This window comes from Phyllobates terribilis, unplaced genomic scaffold, assembly GCF_046119375.1.
Source record: "Phyllobates terribilis strain yellow unplaced genomic scaffold, ASM4611937v1 Scaffold_7__3_contigs__length_470593459, whole genome shotgun sequence".
In the NCBI taxonomy this organism is placed as follows: domain Eukaryota; kingdom Metazoa; phylum Chordata; class Amphibia; order Anura; family Dendrobatidae; genus Phyllobates; species Phyllobates terribilis.
In genome coordinates this window covers 292,370,104-292,388,915 of record NW_027362767.1, presented here as the reverse complement: position 1 = coordinate 292,388,915, position 18,812 = coordinate 292,370,104, and the positions used below count along the sequence as shown (strand labels likewise).

Genomic DNA, 18,812 nt, shown 5'->3' with positions numbered 1-18,812 from the left:
TCTATTGCATTGCATGAGAACAGTGATTAGAAAAATAAAAAATTAATGTCCCATACAGGACTAAGTAAAAATGTAAAAAAAAAAAGAAGTCTAAAAAATGTTTTCAAACTGTTAAAAAAATAATCACAAAATAAATAAATAAAATATTAAACCAATAAATCCGTATATTTATGCAAAAACAAAAAAAGTACACATATTTGGTATCGCCGCGTCCGAAACAACCCGATCTATAAAACTGTCACACTAATTAACTCCTTCTGTGCACACTATAATAAAAATAAATAAAAAACGATGCTTTTTCATCATATCGCCAAACAAAAAATGGAAAAAAAAATGCGATCAAAAAGCAAAATGGAAATAAAAATGGTACCGCTGAAAACGTCATCTTGTTCCGCAAAAAAAAAGCCGCCATACAGCTCCATCAGCCGAAAAATAAAAAAGTTATAGCTCTCAGAATAAAGCGATGCAAAAAAATATTTTTTTCTATAAAATTGTTTTATTGTGCAAAAGCGCCAAAACATAAAAAAAATATAAAGTGTAGTATCGATGTAAACGTACTGACCTGAAGAATAATGCTGCCTTATCACTTTTACCACACGCAGAACGGCATAAAAAAAAACTCAAAAAACAATTCCTGAATTGTTGTTTTTTGTTAATTTTACTTCCCAAAAAACGGAATAGAAAGCGATCAAAAAATGTCACATACCCAAAAATGGTAGCAATAAAAATGTCAACTCGTCCCGCAAAAATCAAGCTGTCACATGACTCTGTCGGCCGAAATATGGAAAAATTATAGCTCTCAAAATATGGCGATGCAAAAACTAGATTTTGCAAAAAAAAGCGTCTTAGTGTGCGACAGCTGTCAGTCATAAAAACCCGATATAAATCTGGTATCTCTGTAATCGCACCGACCCGAAGAATAAAGTAATCTCATCACTTATACCACACGAGGAATGGCGTAAAAAATAAATAAAACCAATTCTTCACCTGCTACTGATTTGTTTATTATGTCTCCCAAAGATCGCAGTAAGGCTCTGCTCACATTTATCCTGCGCTCTGCGCTGAGCACTTACACCAGAGTTTCCATGTAAATCTCTGAAATACGTGATTCAGACGGAACCCATGACAGAAGATTCCCTGTAATGAGGCAGATATAGGCTACTGTGGATGCCGTCTGGCCTGTGATCCCACGGTGTCAGTTTTTTTAGGCGTGCATAAAAGTGCGGTTGGCCACAGTTTTGTGCACTTCTGAAAAAAAGGACGCCGCTAAACTGAGGCCAGACGGAGTCCAGAGTAACTCTACTGCCTCATTACAGTGAATGGATCCCGCAGGGTTTCATCTGAATTACATCACTTGGAAATTTAGATGGAAACCCCGATGTAAGTGCTCAGCCTAGAGCGCCGGATAAATGTTACGTAAAATGTTCCCAATAAAAGCTTCAACTCAGTCCTCAAAAAAAGCTAGTCCCCACTCAGGTCCGTCATCTGTTAAAAATATAAGGGACTTCCAAGTTACTGGTAGCAGAAAGGCTCTGGAAAAGCAAAATGGCCCTTGCCCCCCAAAAGAAATTCAGAAAATGTTGTGCTCCCAAATCCAAATGCCTATTCTACAATAATTTGTTCTCAAATTGTCAAATAGCGCTCCGTCCCTCCCAGATCTCGCCGTATGGCTAAGCGGTACGGTACAGCCACATATGGGGTATTGCCACTTTTAGAAGAAATTGTGTGACACATTTCAGCACCATTTTTACCCATTGCCCTGTGTGAAAAATGTAAAATCTGAGGGTAAAAATTTTTTTTGTGGTAAAAATATAATTATGTTTTTTTCACTGCCCAATGGTATAAATTAAAAAATTAAAAAATACTCACTACTTCCCTAGATGAATTCCTTGAGAGGTGTAGTTTACAAAATGGGGTCAATTGTGAGGGTTTCTGCGGTTTCGGCATGTCAGCGACTCTTCAAATGTGACATGGTGTCTGCAACCTATCCCATCCAACATAGCGCTCCTTTCTTTTCCGAACCCTGCCGTACACCAAAGCAGTGGTTTTTCCCCACATATGGGGTATCGGCGTACTCAGGAGAAATTGTACAACAAATTTCATGGTGCAATTTATCCTGTTATCCTTATGATAATGCAAAATTAGGGGACGAAAAACATTTTTTTGTGGGAAAAATGTGAAAATGTTATTTTTACGGCTCAATATTATAAACTTCTGTGAAGCACCTGGGGGTGCAAGGTGCTCACCACACATCTAGATAAGTTCCATAAGGGGTCTAGTTTCCAAAATGGTGTCACTTGTGGGGGGTTTCCACTGTTTAGGCACATCAGGGGCTCCCCAAATGCAACATGGCGTCCGCTAATTATTCAAACTAATTTTACATTCAAAAAGTCTAATGGCGCTCCTTCCCTTCCGAACCCTGCAGTGCACCCAAACAGTGGTTTTCCCTCACATATGGGGTATCAGCGCGCTCATGAGAAATTGCACTACAAATTGTGTATTCCATTTTTTCCTGTTAACCCTTGTGAAAATAAAAAAATTGGGTCTAAAGTAACATTTTTGTGAAAAAAATGTTCATTGTTTTCTTCCACATTCCAAAAATTCCCGTGAAACACCTGAATGGTTAATAAACTTCTTGAATGTGGTTTTGAGCACCTTGAGGGGTGCAGTTTTTAGAATGGTGTCACTTTTGGGTATTTTCTGTCATAAAGGCCCCTCAAAGTCACTTCAAATAAGATGTGGTCCCTAAAAAAATGTTTTTTGTAAATTTTGTTGGAAAAATGAGAAATCGCTGGTCAACTTTTAACCCTTATAGCTTCCTAACAAAAAAAAATTTTGGTTCCAAAATTGTGCTGATGTGAAGTAGGCATGTGGGAAATGTTATTTATTAACTATTTTGTGTGACATATCTCTCTGATTTAAAGGGCATGAAAATTCAAAGTTTGAAAATTGCAAAATTTTCGCCAAATTTCCGATTTTTTCACAAATAAAACGCAAGTGATATCGAAGAAATTTTGCCACAATCATGAAGTACAATATGTCACGAAAAAATCTCAGAATCAGGGGGATCCGTTGAAGCGTTGCAGAGTAATTACCTCATAAAGCGACAGTGGTCAGAATTGAAAAAATTGGCCCAGTCACGAAGGCAAAAACAGGCTCTGACGCGAAGTGGTTAATGATCCAAAATAATTCTCTTAGGAGGAGTTTTTTCCTCCAATCCCCTCCTCTAATAGGAATATTTTAGCCCATAGAATGAAAAATTGTTTCATTTCCCTTTATGTCTCTCTACAAAATGCTTGTATGGTCCTGAATAGGATGCGTTTTTATTTTTGATGTTGGTAACATGTTCTGCCATCCTTTTCTTTAATTTACGTATTGTGCAGCCAATGTATTTTATTTTACATTCTTTGCAAAATATGCAATACACAACATAATTTGTATTGCAATTAATGAATCTTTTAATATCATTGGCTGCATCAATTTTTTGAGTTTGCAATGTATACTGGCACATCGTACATTTGGAACATGCACATTTAAAAAAACCTTTACAACTTGTAAGTAACTTTGTAAACTTGGTAACTTGTAAGAAATACTCATTTAAACAACAGAGATGATGGTATTAATAACAACCAGAAACCAATAACAATAAAATCAAATAATATGGACAAAAAAAAAAAAAACATCTTCAGTACCCCATATAGTTGCCAATTTCAGGAAGTAAAAAATATTATAAACAGATATGTCCCTGTATTATTCCAAGATCGGGACTTAAATAAAATCCTGAAAAATGGATTAGTATGTGTGCGGAGAAAAGGGAGATCAATAGGTGCTACTCTTTCCCAAAGTCTATACATGCCACAAAAAAGTGATAAAAAAAACCCTGGCTAAGTTGTAAAGTTTTTTTTGAATGTGCATGTTCCAAATGTACGATGTGCCAGTATACATTGCAAACTCAAAAAATTGATGCAGCCAATGATATTAAAAGATTCATTAATTGCAATACAAATTATGTTGTGTATTGCATATTTTGCAAAGAATGTAAAATAAAATACATTGGCTGCACAATACGTAAATTAAAGAAAAAGGATGGCAGAACATGTTACCAACATCAAAAATAAAAACGCATCCTATTCAGGACCATACAAGCATTTTGTAGAGAGACAAAGGGAAATGAAACAATTTTTCATTCTATGGGCTAGAATATTCCTATTAGAGGAGGGGATTGGAGGAAAAAACTCCTCCTAAGAGAATTATTTTGGATCATTAAACTTGATACAAAATACCTCAATGGTATGAACCATAGGAATGATACTCTTTACCTATATTAAATCTTAGGGATTTGAATGCAGGTTTTTTTTTTCTGTTTGTTTGTTTTTCTCTCTCCTTCTGGTTTTCCTTGTGATTTAGCCTTGTGATTATGCTAATTATTCTCAAATGTGATTGATTGTTAACATATGTGTTTATTGATCAACGGTTGGTTACCATTTGTTTTTATACCAAGTATCATAAGGAATCTGTATCTCAGTGAATAAGGCCTTTTTGCCAGAAACGCGTTGAGATGTATTCCCAACCTGTATGATCTTTTTAAATTTTGTAATAAAATTGAGGATTTTAATTATTTTTGGGACTCACCAAAATTATTTTCATACAGCAAATACATGTAACATTAAAATCAACATGAATTCAAATACTGCAAGATGGGATATTGATTTAATTTTAAACCATTGGGCACCTAGATGTTTAATGAAAAGATCCAAAACGCCTGTCTACTGAGAAGCTTTCATTTATAAATTGCCACCTCGCAGTGGGGCATTGACCTGTTCAATGCCCTAGACCAGGGGTCCTCAAACTAGGGCCCGCTGGCCACATGCGGCCCGCCGAGGATTTTTATCCGGCCCGCCGGGTGTTCTTGTCGCCGCTGCCTGTCCTGCTTAGCAGACGACAGTTAAATGCCGGTGGGTCCTGTAATCGTGGGCGGAACGACGAGGCAGCGAGTAAAGGCGATGCGCTGCCACTCTGGAAGACTTGCGGCCCTCCGTATACAGCACAGACGACGTGATGACGTCACGCGCCTGAGCCAGAAGTAGCCGGAATCGAGCGGGCGCCTATTAAGAGCAGTGGGGTACATAGGTGAGTACTGGTATTTTTTTTATTTTTAACGCTGGGTCCGGTCTATCATGCATATTGGGGACATTTACTTACCTATTGGGACCTATGCTGCCTATTGCGGACATTTACCTGCCCATTGGGGACATTTACCTGCCCATTGTGGACCTATGCTGCCTATTGGGGACATTTACCTGCCCATTGTGGACCTATGCTGCCTATTGGGAACATTTACCTGCCTATTGTGGACCTATGCTGCCTATTGGGGACATTTACCTGCCTATTGTGGACCTATGCTGCCTATTGGGGACATTTACCTGCCTATTGTGGACCTATGCTGCCTATTGGGGACATTTACCTGCCTATTGTGGACCTATGCTGCCTATTGGGGACATTTACCTGCCTATTGTGGACCTATGCTGCCTATTGGGGACATTTACCTGCCTATTGGGGACATTTACCTGCCTATTGTGGACCTATGCTGCCTATTGGGGACATTTACCTGCCTATTGTGGACCTATGCTGCCTATTGGGGACATTTACCTGCCTATTGTGGACCTATGCTGCCTATTGGGGACAGTTACCTGCCTATTGAAATACCGGTAAGTTTGTTGATTTAACTTTACTTGTTCTTGATTTTAAAATATTGTATTTGTTCCCGTTTTGTTTTTTCACTTCAAAATAAGACATGTGCAGTGTGCATAGGAATTTGTTCATAGTTTTTTTTAAAAACTATATTCCGGCCCTCCAATGGTCTGAGGGACCGTGAACTGGCCCCCTGTTTAAAAAGTTTGAGGACCCCTGCCCTAGACTAAGGGAGGAGATTATTCCTTGATGAACAGAAGCAGTAGATATATTCCTGTTCAATGCATTAGAGGCATTACTAGGTCTTGCTAGGGTATATCCACACAGCGTCTTTTTCAGGAGGGTTCCACACGGAATCTGCCTTAAAGTGCCCCTTAAATAGACCGAATGTAAAGTCAAAATCACAGTATGTATCATCTTATATCAAGTCTTTAAATACTTCAGGGTTCGGAAACCCTGAAGCGGTTAAAAAGTGATATGTTCGTTCTTCGGGCTGCTTGGAAGCCACCTCCACTCTATCGGCCTCCTGAGGAACCTTAACATGGAGAAATGTGTTGAGGCTTTACCAGAGCAAAAATAAGGCTTGTGATCAAGCCAAGTATCCTTTGTTGTTTACCAGAGCACTTTATTTTGCTGCCTTAATGATTTTCTTGGTCGCTATTATGGGCTATCACAAGGATGTCAAACAAACACACAGAGGGCCAAAATGAGAAACTTGGACAAAGTCACGGGCCAACCAGTATACAGAATAATGGGCCCCCCCATAGTCCTCCATACAGAATAATGGGCCCCCCCATAGTCCTCCATACAGAATAATGGGCCCCCCCATAGTCCTCCATACAGAATAATGGCCCCCCCCATAGTCCTCCATACAGAATAATGGGCCCCCCCATAGTCCTCCATACAGAATAATGGCCCCCCCCATAGTCCTCCATACAGAATAATGGGCCCCCCCATAGTCCTCCATACAGAATAATGGGCCCCCCCATAGTCCTCCATACAGAATAATGGGCCCCCCCATAGTCCTCCATACAGAATAATGGGCCCCCCCATAGTCCTCCATACAGAATAATGGGCCCCCCCATAGTCCTCCATACAGAATAATGGGCCCCCCCATAGTCCTCCATACAGAATAATGGGCCCCCCCATAGTCCTCCATACAGAATAATGGGCCCCCCCATAGTCCTCCATACAGAATAATGGGCCCCCCCATAGTCCTCCATACAGAATAATGGGCCCCCCCATAGTCCTCCATACAGAATAATGGGCCCCCCCCATAGTCCTCCATACAGAATAATGGGCCCCCCCCATAGTCCTCCATACAGAATAATGGGCCCCCCCATAGTCCTCCATACAGAATAATGGGCCCCCCCATAGTCCTCCATACAGAATAATGGGCCCCCCCATAGTCCTCCATACAGAATAATGGGCCCCCCCATAGTCCTCCATACAGAATAATGGGCCCCCCCATAGTCCTCCATACAGAATAATGGGCCCCCCCATAGTCCTCCATACAGAATAATGGGCCCCCCCATAGTCCTCCATACAGAATAATGGGCCCCCCCATAGTCCTCCATACAGAATAATGGGCCCCCCCATAGTCCTCCATACAGAATAATGGGCCCCCCCATAGTCCTCCATACAGAATAATGGGCCCCCCCATAGTCCTCCATACAGAATAATGGGCCCCCCCATAGTCCTCCATACAGAATAATGGGCCCCCCCATAGTCCTCCATACAGAATAATGGGCCCCCCCATAGTCCTCCATACAGAATAATGGGCCCCCCCATAGTCCTCCATACAGAATAATGGGCCCCCCCATAGTCCTCCATACAGAATAATGGGCCCCCCCATAGTCCTCCATACAGAATAATGGGCCCCCCCATAGTCCTCCATACAGAATAATGGGCCCCCCCATAGTCCTCCATACAGAATAATGGGCCCCCCCATAGTCCTCCATACAGAATAATGGGCCCCCCCATAGTCCTCCATACAGAATAATGGGCCCCCCCATAGTCCTCCATACAGAATAATGGGCCCCCCCATAGTCCTCCATACAGAATAATGGGCCCCCCCATAGTCCTCCATACAGAATAATGGGCCCCCCCATAGTCCTCCATACAGAATAATGGGCCCCCCCATAGTCCTCCATACAGAATAATGGTCCCCCCCATAGTCCTCCATACAGAATAATGGGCCCCCCCCATAGTCCTCCATACAGTATAATGGGCCCAACATAGTCCTCCGTACAGTATAATGGGCCCAACATAGTCCTCCATACAGTATAATGGGCCCAACATAGTCCTCCATACAGTATAATGGGCCTCACATAGTCCTCCATACAGTATAATGGGCCTCACATAGTCCTCCATACAGTAAATTGGCCCCTGACTCCAGAACTGCCATCCCTATGTGGGGCCCAAATATAACCACCCCTCGGGCCAGATTTGGCCCACGAGCCGGAGTTTGACATCAGTGGGCTATCAGGTGTAGCTTATTAAAGATAATTTGATAAGGTCGCTAATGTCATCCGGACTAGGGTGCTGGCATCCACAGAATAGGCAGAATATACTATGTACAGGAGTTGATAAAGGCTGGTTATTTGTATATCATTAAATTTGAATGTATATCAACATAGATCAAAGAACAAAGGATCTTTATGCTTGTTTACATTTTGCACAGTCACTTTCTATTTTGCACTTTTTCACTTTATTTCTGATACTTGTAATTGGGCTTGGTTTTGAGAGTTTTGAGCACACTGCCACCACACCGTAATTCTAGGGACATCAAGGGTTACAGCGGGAGAGCAGTCGAGGAGCGGGGGGAGTCATTCTCGTTGATGTAACAGGGTGCCAAACCTCTGCTGGTAGGCAAGTACCAGATTGAGGCTTACTAGAGGGATAAAGTAGCACTGACTCTTTTCCTTAGTTGGTGTATAGTGAACCTTCCTCGTAATCACAGGGTGGATTCATATATGCCAACTTGATACATAGTGTCAGAATTTGCATTTATTTGTGGTGTGTCTTGAGCCCTTTAATTATTTTTTAATGCAGATCTAAAAAACAACAGTTTTAAAAGGTGTTTTTTTCTACGTTGGACATATTGTTTGCACCCCGATTACTGATAGATTTTGTTGTTATAAGAATATTATTATTATTAAAGAATGGATCAAAAACTCAGAGTGATTGTTTCAAAATGTTAAAAAAAAATTTTTAAAAAAATGTTGCAATATGAGGAAATCCATTATACAACAAAAGCAAGACAAAAGCTCCGAACAATGTGCAATGTGGTTGTGATTAATAGAGGTGGGGTAGGTGCGGGAGGGTGGTGACGGGAAAACCAGAAAGGTTGAGGGCAAAAGATAAAGAAGTTTTTTATCCCCCCAATATGTATATGAAAAAAATTTGTAGTAATTTCATTAAAAAAGTTACATCAAAAGGACAATATGCACAGTGATGTGATAGTACACAGGAAATATAGACATTGACGTATGCATTCAACCTGTACCATAACAGTGATGTAATAATAATTGGGATAGACGCCAAGTGTTGCCACAGCACAGGATTACTACACAACAAGAAGTCATAATACAGAAATAAGGCAAATATAAAAGTACACTGTGACATCACACCTTAGGGAAAAAAATATAATGATGTGACATACAGATATAGTAAACATGGATGATCACATAATTTCCCTCTCTGTGCAGAGACTTCTGCACAGGTCAGAGCGCCTGCCTACTACACTCTTCAATAGGTCATTTTCTATACAAGGTCTCCCATGTCTCTGTGGCTCTTATAAAACAAATCTCTAAACTGTCAATTACAGCTCAGAGCAGCTGATCAGTGAAGATGGCTGCCCCATAATCCTGGGCAAAACATGGATCACAGAAAACATATTACAGCGTATACAATATTCGATATCCGTTCGCAACGCAATTTTTCATTGCCTCCAAGCAAAACACTCCCATCGATCAATGGAAATCTGCACCCACAATGGCTGGATATTATATACAGTCGTGGCTGAAAGTGTTGGCACCCTTGAAATTGTTCCAGAAAATTAAGTATTTCTCCCAGAAAATTATTGCAATTACGCGTTTTGTTATACACGTTTATTGGAACACAAAAAAAAAGGCAAATTGGACATAATTTCACACAAAACCCCAAAAATGGGCAGGACAAGATTTTTGGCACCCTCAACTTAATATTTGGTTGCACATCCTTTAGGAAGAAATAACTGCAATCAATCGCTTCCTATAACCATCATCAAGCTTCTTACACCTCTCAACTGGAATTTTGGACCACTCTTCTTTTGCAAACTGCTCCAGGTCTCTCATATATGAAGGCGCCTTCTCCCAGCAGCAATTTTAAGATCTCTCCACAGGTATTCAATGGGATTTACAGGTGCTTCTCACAAAATTAGAATATCAAAAAGTTAATTTATTTCAGTTCTTCAATACAAGAAGTGAAACTCATATTATATAGAGTCATTACAAACAGAGTTATCTATTTCAAGTGTTTATTTCTGTTAATATTGATGATTATGGCTTACAGCCAATGAAAACACAAAAGTTATTATCTCAGTATATTAGAATAATTAACAAAACACACCTGCAAAGGCTTCCTAAGCGTTTAAAAAGGTTCCTTAGTCTGTTTCAGTAGGCTCCACAATCATGGGGAAGACTGGTGACTTTGACAGATGTCCAGAAGGCAGTCATTGACACACTCCACAAGGAGAGTAAGCCACAAAAGGTCATTGCTAAAGAAGCTGGCTGTTCACAGAGTGCTGTCCCCAAGCATATTAATGAAAAGTTGAGTGTAAGGAAAAAGTGTGGTAGAAAAAGGTGCACAAGCAGCCGGGATAACCGCAGCCTTGATAGGATTGTTAAGAAAAGGCCATTCAAAAATTTGGGGGAGATTCACAAGGAGTGGACTGCTGCTGGAGTCATTGCTTCAAGAGCCATCACACACAGATGTATCCAGGACATGGACTACAAGTGTCACATTCCTTGTGTCAAGCCACTCATGACCAGTAGACAATACCAGAAGTGTCTTACCTGGGCCAAGGAGAAAAAGACCTGGACTGTTGCTCAGTGGTCCAAGGTGATTTCAGATGAAAGTAAATTTTGCATTTCATTTGGAAATCAAGGTCTCTGAGTCTGGAGGAAGAGTGGAGAGGCCACAATCCAAGCTGCTTGAGGTCTAGTGTGAAGTTTCCGCAATCAGTGATGGTTTGGGGAGCCATGTCATCTGCTGGTGTAGGTCCACTGTGTTTTATCAAGACCAAAGTCAGCGCAGCCGTCTACTGGGAGATTTTAGAGCACTTCAAAAAGCTTGTCAGCAGAGGGAAGCATGAAGATGGAAAGGTCATTCTCCAGCAGGACTTGGCACCTGTCCACACTGCCAAAAGTACTAATACCTGGCTTAAAAACAACAGTATCACTGTGCTTGATTGGCAGCAAACTCGCCTGACCTTAACCCCATAGAGAATCTATGGGGTATTGTCAAGAGGAAGATGAGAGACACCAGACCCAACAATGCAGACGAGCTGAAGGCTGCTATCAAAGCAACCTGGGCTTCCATAACACCTCAGCAGAGCCACAGGCTGATCGCCTCCATGCCACGCCGCATTGATGCAGTAATTGATGCAAAAGGAGCCGCGACCAAGTATTGAGGGCATTTACTGAACATACATTTCAGTAGGCCAACATTTCGGATTTTAAAAACATTTTTCAAGCTGTTCTAAAGTATTCTAATTTACTGAGATAATGACTTTTGTGTTTTCATTGGCTGTAAGCCATAATCATCAACATTAACAGAAATAAACACTTGAAATAGATCACTCTGTTTGTAATGACGCTGTATAATATACGAGTTTCACTTTTTGCATTGAAGAACTGAAATAAATTAACTTTTTGATGATATTCTAATTTTGTGAGAAGCACCTGTAGATCTAGACTAATTGCTGGCCACTTCAGAACTCTCCAGCGCTTTGTTTCCATCCATTTCTGGGGGCTTCTTGAAGTATGTTTGGGGTCATTGTCCTGCTGGAAGACCCATGACTTAGGACACAAACCCAGCTTTCTGACACTGTGCACTACATTGCGACCCAAAATCCTTTGATCGTCTTAAGATTTCATGATGTCTTGCACAGTCAAGGCACCAAGTGCCAAAAGCAGCAAAACAACTCCAAAACATCTTTGAATCTTTACCATATTTGACTGTAGGTACTGTGTGTAGGCCTCATTCTACTTTCAGTAAACAGTAGAATGATTTGCTTTACCAAAAAACTCCATCTTGGTCTCATCTGTCCACAAGATGCTTTCCCAAACGATTTTGGTTTACTCACATACATTTTGGCAAACTGCAGTCTAGCTTTTTTATGTCTCTGTCATCAGTGGGGTCCTCCTGGGTCTCCTGCCATAGCATTCCATTTCATTCAAATGTACAGTACACTGATGCACCCTGAGCCTGCAGAACAGCATTAATTTCTCTGGTACTTCATTGGGGCTGCTTATCCACCATCTGGACTATCCTGTGTTGCACCCTTTCATCAAGTTTTCTTTGCAGTCCACGTCCAAGGAGATTAGCTACAGTGCCAAGGGTTGCAAACTTCTTGATTATGTTGCGCACAGTGGACATAGGAACATCAAGATCTCTTGAGGTGGACTTGCAACCTTGAGATTGCTGATATTTTTCAACAATTCTGGTTCTCAAGTCCTCAGACAGTTCTTTTCTCCTCTTTCTGTTCTCCGTGCATAGTGTGGCACACCCAGACACACAATGCAAAAGGGAGTCAACTTCTCCCCTTTTTATCTCGCTTCAGGTGCGATTTTGTGATTTTCATATTGCCCACACCTGTTACTTGCCACAGGTGAGTTTGAACGAGCATCACATGCTTGAAACAAAAATATTTACCCACAACTTTGGAAAGGTGTCAACAATTTTGTTCGGCCCATTTTTGGGGTTGTTTGTGAAATTATGTCCAATTAGCCTTTTTTTCCCCCGGGTTTCTTTTTTGTGTTCTTCCAATACACACAAAGGAAATAAACATGTGTACAACAAAACGTGTGTAAGGACGGAGAAACACTAGCGTATGGCATCTGATGTGATATGCTAAGGACACTTGGCTCCTGCTCTGCTGCGAGCGTCAGCCGAGTGTCTGTGCTCTGATCCTCGAGAATGAGAGGTTCACAACACAGCTGCTGAGGAGACGGAGAAATTAATTTCTCCATCTCCTCCATTGCCGGCATCTGAGGGAATAGCACTGCACTCGGGTGATATCTGAGTGCAGTGCGATGTTTGACACACACCCACTAAGCAATGTGGGGGGGCTGCTGTGTCCTTTCTATACATTGTTTATTTCTGACTGCTGCAGGAGCAGTTTTCAGCTGACAGGTACGTGTGCCAGGTGTTGCACCCTCACCAATCTCATACTTATGAAATATCCAAAAGATAGGTTATTAGTTGTTATGTCCCAGGGAACCCTTTTAATTTCCACAGGTCCATTTCTGAAGCAGATTTTATTTTTTTTTTTTACAGCTCCTGGTTTGTATTCTTTGCTGCAACTGTAAGGTATTGTGGATATTTTTTGCATGTAAATCTGGAGTGGAAAACGGTGTAATTTTATAGTTTTTATTTTAATGCCTTTCGTGCTCACACCAAGCCCTTTTTCAAACACAAAACTACATGGCGCAAACAGCTCGGTGCGCGCACGAAACGGGTAAAAATAAAAACGAAAATTACTATTCCATTCTGGAACGACATTCTTTCTACAGCAGCGCGGTCTACTCTGAAATGTCAATCTCCTTTTTCTACATAATGAATATGTAAAAGAGCGTTCACCTTCATTTGCTGACTCATGTGCCACTCCAACTGCAGCAAAACTACAACTCCCAGCCAGTGACCGTTAAGCAATGCTGGGAGTTGCAGTGCCTCGAGTGGAGTGCCGCAGGTTCCTGACCCCTGATAGATATTTTTTGAGCCTCAGCATTTGGCGTGGGAGTTAATGTAGTCAGTGAGAATTTCCACACATTGTTATCTTTACCACGTTACCATTCAGACACAAAGACATTGCATGAGAGTCATAACACGACTAAGATTTCCTCGCTTCCTAAGATCTTGTCGGCTCTAGTAAGAATGAATTGCGAAATAGCGAGAATGACATCACACTGGATAACGAATGCAACATTTGCTTACCTGAAGGAAATATGATGGTTTAAGATTGAGGAAGACTTACTACTACAAGAGAACCCGTCCTACACATCTGTTACTGTATACCAATGTGACCCATCCCACAAAATGAAATAATCAGATTATTTGCTGTATAAAGACCAATACTCACATTTTGTTTGACAGCTTGACTGTAGAGGTGAGCAAAATTGATTCCATGTAAATAGAATTCCTGTTGAATATTTAGGAATTCGCTGAACCCAAGGAGTTGGAACAACTAGAGATATAATTCTGGCAAATCAACATTGCATCAGCCAGAGAAGTTTCACGTGACCTTAGGTATGACCTTGTGGGCTTCCCCATAAAGTCTTGTAGTTATTTCATGACATGGTATAGCACAGCCAATTAATAGGAGCTATCATAGCTTGTATAAAAGCTAAGGCAGTGAATGCAGCAGCAATTTTGGGGTGAATCTGGATAGTGAGCGGACATCACAGCCATAGAGATAGGGAGAGAAATCCATAAAACAGTGCAGATAGTGTGTGACAGCACTGCTGTGAAATACAGTTACCATCCGGCTACACAAAGCCATGTATATTACAGTCAGTTTGACATTACTAAGACTGTGTTTGCATTAAAAAGCTTGAAAGGGGTTGAATACAGTCCTAGGAAACCTCAGTGTTACACGTCTTTTTGGGGTAATTGGGGGCTATTCAATACAACATTTTTGGAAATAAATTCAGTGAAGCTGGTGATTTTTTAGCTGAAAACAGTGTGATAAAGTATGATACACTTTCCAGTATGTAGGTCTCTGCAGGATAGAGTCCAGCTCACCCGCATGCACTGTTTAAAGATCTGGAGCAAAGCAGGTGTCCGTGCCTTGGACGTGGAGAATTGCAAAGAGAGAGGAATCCAGCTCCATGGAAATGCAAAACTCCTCCTTATTGGTGTGAATAGAAAACACTTCAGACAGTAAGTTAAAATGTCATGGTAGTAGATAATCATTTTACTACCTGAAACACGTTGTTTTATCTACTGCCACAGCATTTTAACTTACCGACTGAAGTGTTTTCTATTCACACTAATAAGGAGGAGTTTTGTATGTCTGTGGAGCTGGATTTCCCTTTCTCTGCAGACTCTGTCCTCACTTTTGAATCTGAATTCAGTTAACTCCTAAAAAATAAATCAGGTCCATTAGATTTCCTGACCAACAATTTGCTTGTTATCACATATGCGATAAGACGGTATAACTATCCTGCAAGAATTTACGAGTATGGCGGGGCCAAAATTCTATAAAACTCCCAAATGTCAAAGAAATCTTGAACTCTACGCCCCTTTTCAAGAGAGGTCTCCACAGAGTTCATTTTCATCAAAATGATAAGATTTTCCAGAAACAATTGGAAAGGGGCAGATATTGAGTTAAAGGAGTATTCTCAGATTTGGAAGTTGTCCTCTATGGGATAGTGCATAACTTCTCGATTGCTGGGGGGCCTACAGATGCCATGAACCCGGAGTCTGAATGGAGCGACAATTGATCATGCGCACTACAGCTCCATATATTCTTAATGGGACCGCAGTAGATAGCTGAGCGCTGTTCAACATGAACAGGCAATAACTTCTAAACATTAGGATCCCCCTTTAACCTCTTACGATAATACGCCGTACCAGTTGAATATTAATTTTTTGCAGACATCCGCCGTACCAGTATCGGGTGTATGGAGCAGGCTCATGGGGTGAGCCCGCCCCATACCTGGAAGGTAATGGCTGTGAGTCATAGCCGGGACCTGCCTCTAACAGTGCTCCACCCGTGACTGTTAACCTGTTAAATGCTGCTGTTAAGCTCTGATAACAGCATTAACAACACCGGCATGGAACGCGTCATTCTATTTGCCCATCGGCGCCCTCGTGATATGATCACGTGGCACTGATGGGTTGCTATCACAGCAAGGAATCTGTTAAAGATCTCTAACTCTCATCACTGAACTCAGTTTAAAGCCAGCCTGTGGCCGAGCTATTACTATACTATGGTATTGCTGTATATAGTACAAGCGATCAGAAGATCGCAGGTTTAAAGTCCCCTAAGGGGACTAATAAATACAGTAAAAAGTAAACAAAAAGTTTAAAAAAATTATGACAAAACATGGAGTTCAAATCACCACCTCCCCCCCCCCCCATTAAAAAAAATAAAAAAAATACACATATGTGGTATTGCTGTGGACAGAAAAATCTGATCAAAGTATAAAAAAGTAACCCAAACACTGTAAACCTTTAAATACTGCAAAAAATACTGCAAGAAGCAATAAAAATGTCATATATATCCCAAAACTGTATCAATAAAAAAAGTCATCTCACCCTGCAAAAAAATAAGCCTCAACACAGCTCTATCGACTAAAACATTACACATCTCAGAAAATGACAAACACTAATCAAACAATATGTTTTTTTGCATTTGTTTTTCTTTCTAGCATTAAAGTAAAAAAAATTGGACAAGTTTAGTATCGCTGAAATCGTACTGACGAGGAGAATCATATCGGCAGATCATTTTTATCACACAATGTATACCGTATTAACAATTCCAAAAATACAATGTCAGAATTGCAAGTTGTTTTATTTTGCAATTTCACCACACTTGGAATTTTTTTTTCCCATTTTCCAGTACATTAAGTAGTAAAATGTATTGCACTGAAGTAAGAAAATTGTGGCTATAATCATCACTGTCAGGGCTGCTGTATTCTGTCACCGTTTGGTCAGTGATTTATTTAATTTTAATTATTAGCAAATGTCTTGCTTTTCATCTACTGCCATCTAGTGGTGTAATCCTCCTCACACTCCATGAACTCAGTTTGCAGCTATGGATGAGTAAGGAAGGATGCATCTGCTTTACTGACAAATGTTCCATTACAGTTACTGGGATAGGCTGATTTTTTCTCTCTCTCTCTCATTTACTGTGACTAATTGTTTTATTTCCATGCAGCGGCCTTAGAGCTTAGACCACGAGGATGGTTAAAAAAGATAAAAAAAACACTTTCTACCTGTCTTGAGACACAGATGGAATCACCAACATAAGAAGACCATGGAGACATATGAGGCTTGGAGCCCCCCAGCATAGAAAAGAGTACAATAAGCCAAACCTGAAAAATAAAAAATATATATATATTCTATACACTTAGAAAACTGTCAATATTAGGCGTCATTCATATATTGTTTGAGAATGCCAAGAGTGTGCAAAGCAGTCATCAAAGCAAAAGGTGGCTACTTTGAAGAACCTAGAATATAAGACATATTTTCAGTTGTTTCATACTTTTGTGCTAAGTATATAATTCCACATGTGTTAATTCATAGTTTTGATGCCTTCAGTGTGAATGTACAATTTTCATAGTCATGAAAATACGAAAAAAATCTTTAAATGAGGTGTGTCCAAACTTTTGGTCTGTACTGTATATATCAAAGAAAAAGACCAAAATGTATGTAATTGGCTTTCAAACTCCTGCTCCCACCCCCCTCCCCCCATGTTCCTGCTGTTAGCTGCAATAGTATCAGAATTTACTCCTTTGGAGTCCAGATGATGGCAGTGAAAGGGTCAACACCTGTGTCTCACAAACTGAGGGTAAGCTGCTGCAGGAGGTTGTTGTGATAAGGACACCACTCAGGAGGAGTTAATGGGTGCTGACCCATCACTGCCAGCATCTGTACTCCAAATGAGTAAACTCTGATACCAGTCTAGCTGAAGGCAGGCAAATAGATAGATTGGGGAAAAGCAGTGTTTGCAAGCCACTTATAAGCATTTTTTTTTTTTTTTTTTTTTTTACAGGAATGAAGGCAAATCCGTTAAGTGATTTGTAAAGCCTCATAACTTTCCATAATGGACAACATTATTAATAAAAACATTAACATTCAGTTACTCTAAGTAGAGTAGTAACACCAATGTAAAATCTATCCTGATGGACAGTGGTGACATGCAGTTCTCCTCGGACACCATCATTGTGACCATAATGTTTACTTACAGCAATGGGTTTATAACAGTAAAAAACATATTTCTTAGAAAAGAATGTAGGCATGTTACAAATGCCTTTGTATGTATGTCATGTATTAATAAATCAGAAGAGCAGCAGTCAAAGTCTAGGTTTGTTGTACTTGGGGGCTCCTCTGACATCTTGGTCAATTCATGTTTTTTTGCTACACTTTTGCAAATATCAGTGCAACAAATGGTAAGTAATGGTAACCAGCTCACCCCTGTGCGGGGTATTGTAAAATTCTCAGCACAGAAAAAGCCCGGTGTGTCTCAGCGACGATTCAAGGATAAGAAAGCTCCAGGCATTTTCCAGATAAAATGGTAAACTTTATTCCAACATCTTTAAAATTGCGACGTTCTCCAGTATGTCAAAATTACTTGCATAGTTTGTAATAAGAGTGAAACTAATTTTGACACACTGGAGAATATCGCAATCTTAAAGAAGTTGGAATAAAAGGTACCATTTTATCTGGATAACGGTTGGAGCTTCCTTATCCTTGCAAATCTTAGTGCCAGAAATGCAATTTGACTAAACTGTGTGTATGGACCTTGAAAAATATTGACATTTTTTGGGGGTGGTCTTTTTTTTTTTTTGGAAAAGCCTAGATCTCTTGTTGTAAACTTTAAAATGACTTCAGAAACTAAATAAAGAATTTTTACTGAAACTAACAAAATGACAAAATGTCAGTTTTACAGTCAACCCTAGAAACATAATGCACAGACTGCACGACAGCACTATGAAGACTTAGCATGCAATGCAGTCTTTGGGACACGGACATCACCTGAGGAAGGTGTATTCTCAAAAACGTTATAGAAATTTCTTAAGTTAATTCTAACCATACCGATTGGCTAAATCCAGGGAAAGCAGCTACAAATTACTTGCACAATCTACTGTAACGGACATCAGAGCCACAGAGAAGTAACCAAGTGGACAATC

At 40.4% G+C, this 18,812-nt stretch overlaps 1 protein-coding gene across 1 annotated transcript in view; it reads right to left on the bottom strand.

The window, feature by feature from the left end:
• LOC141155502 (G-protein coupled receptor 143-like) overlaps positions 1 to 18,812 on the bottom strand; it is a 44,186-nt gene that overhangs the window by 16,593 nt on the left and 8,781 nt on the right. The window contains exon 4 of the mRNA XM_073642368.1: positions 16,896 to 16,994. Within this exon, the coding sequence (XP_073498469.1) occupies positions 16,896 to 16,994 (99 nt within the window). The remainder of the gene's footprint in view (positions 1 to 16,895; positions 16,995 to 18,812) is intronic.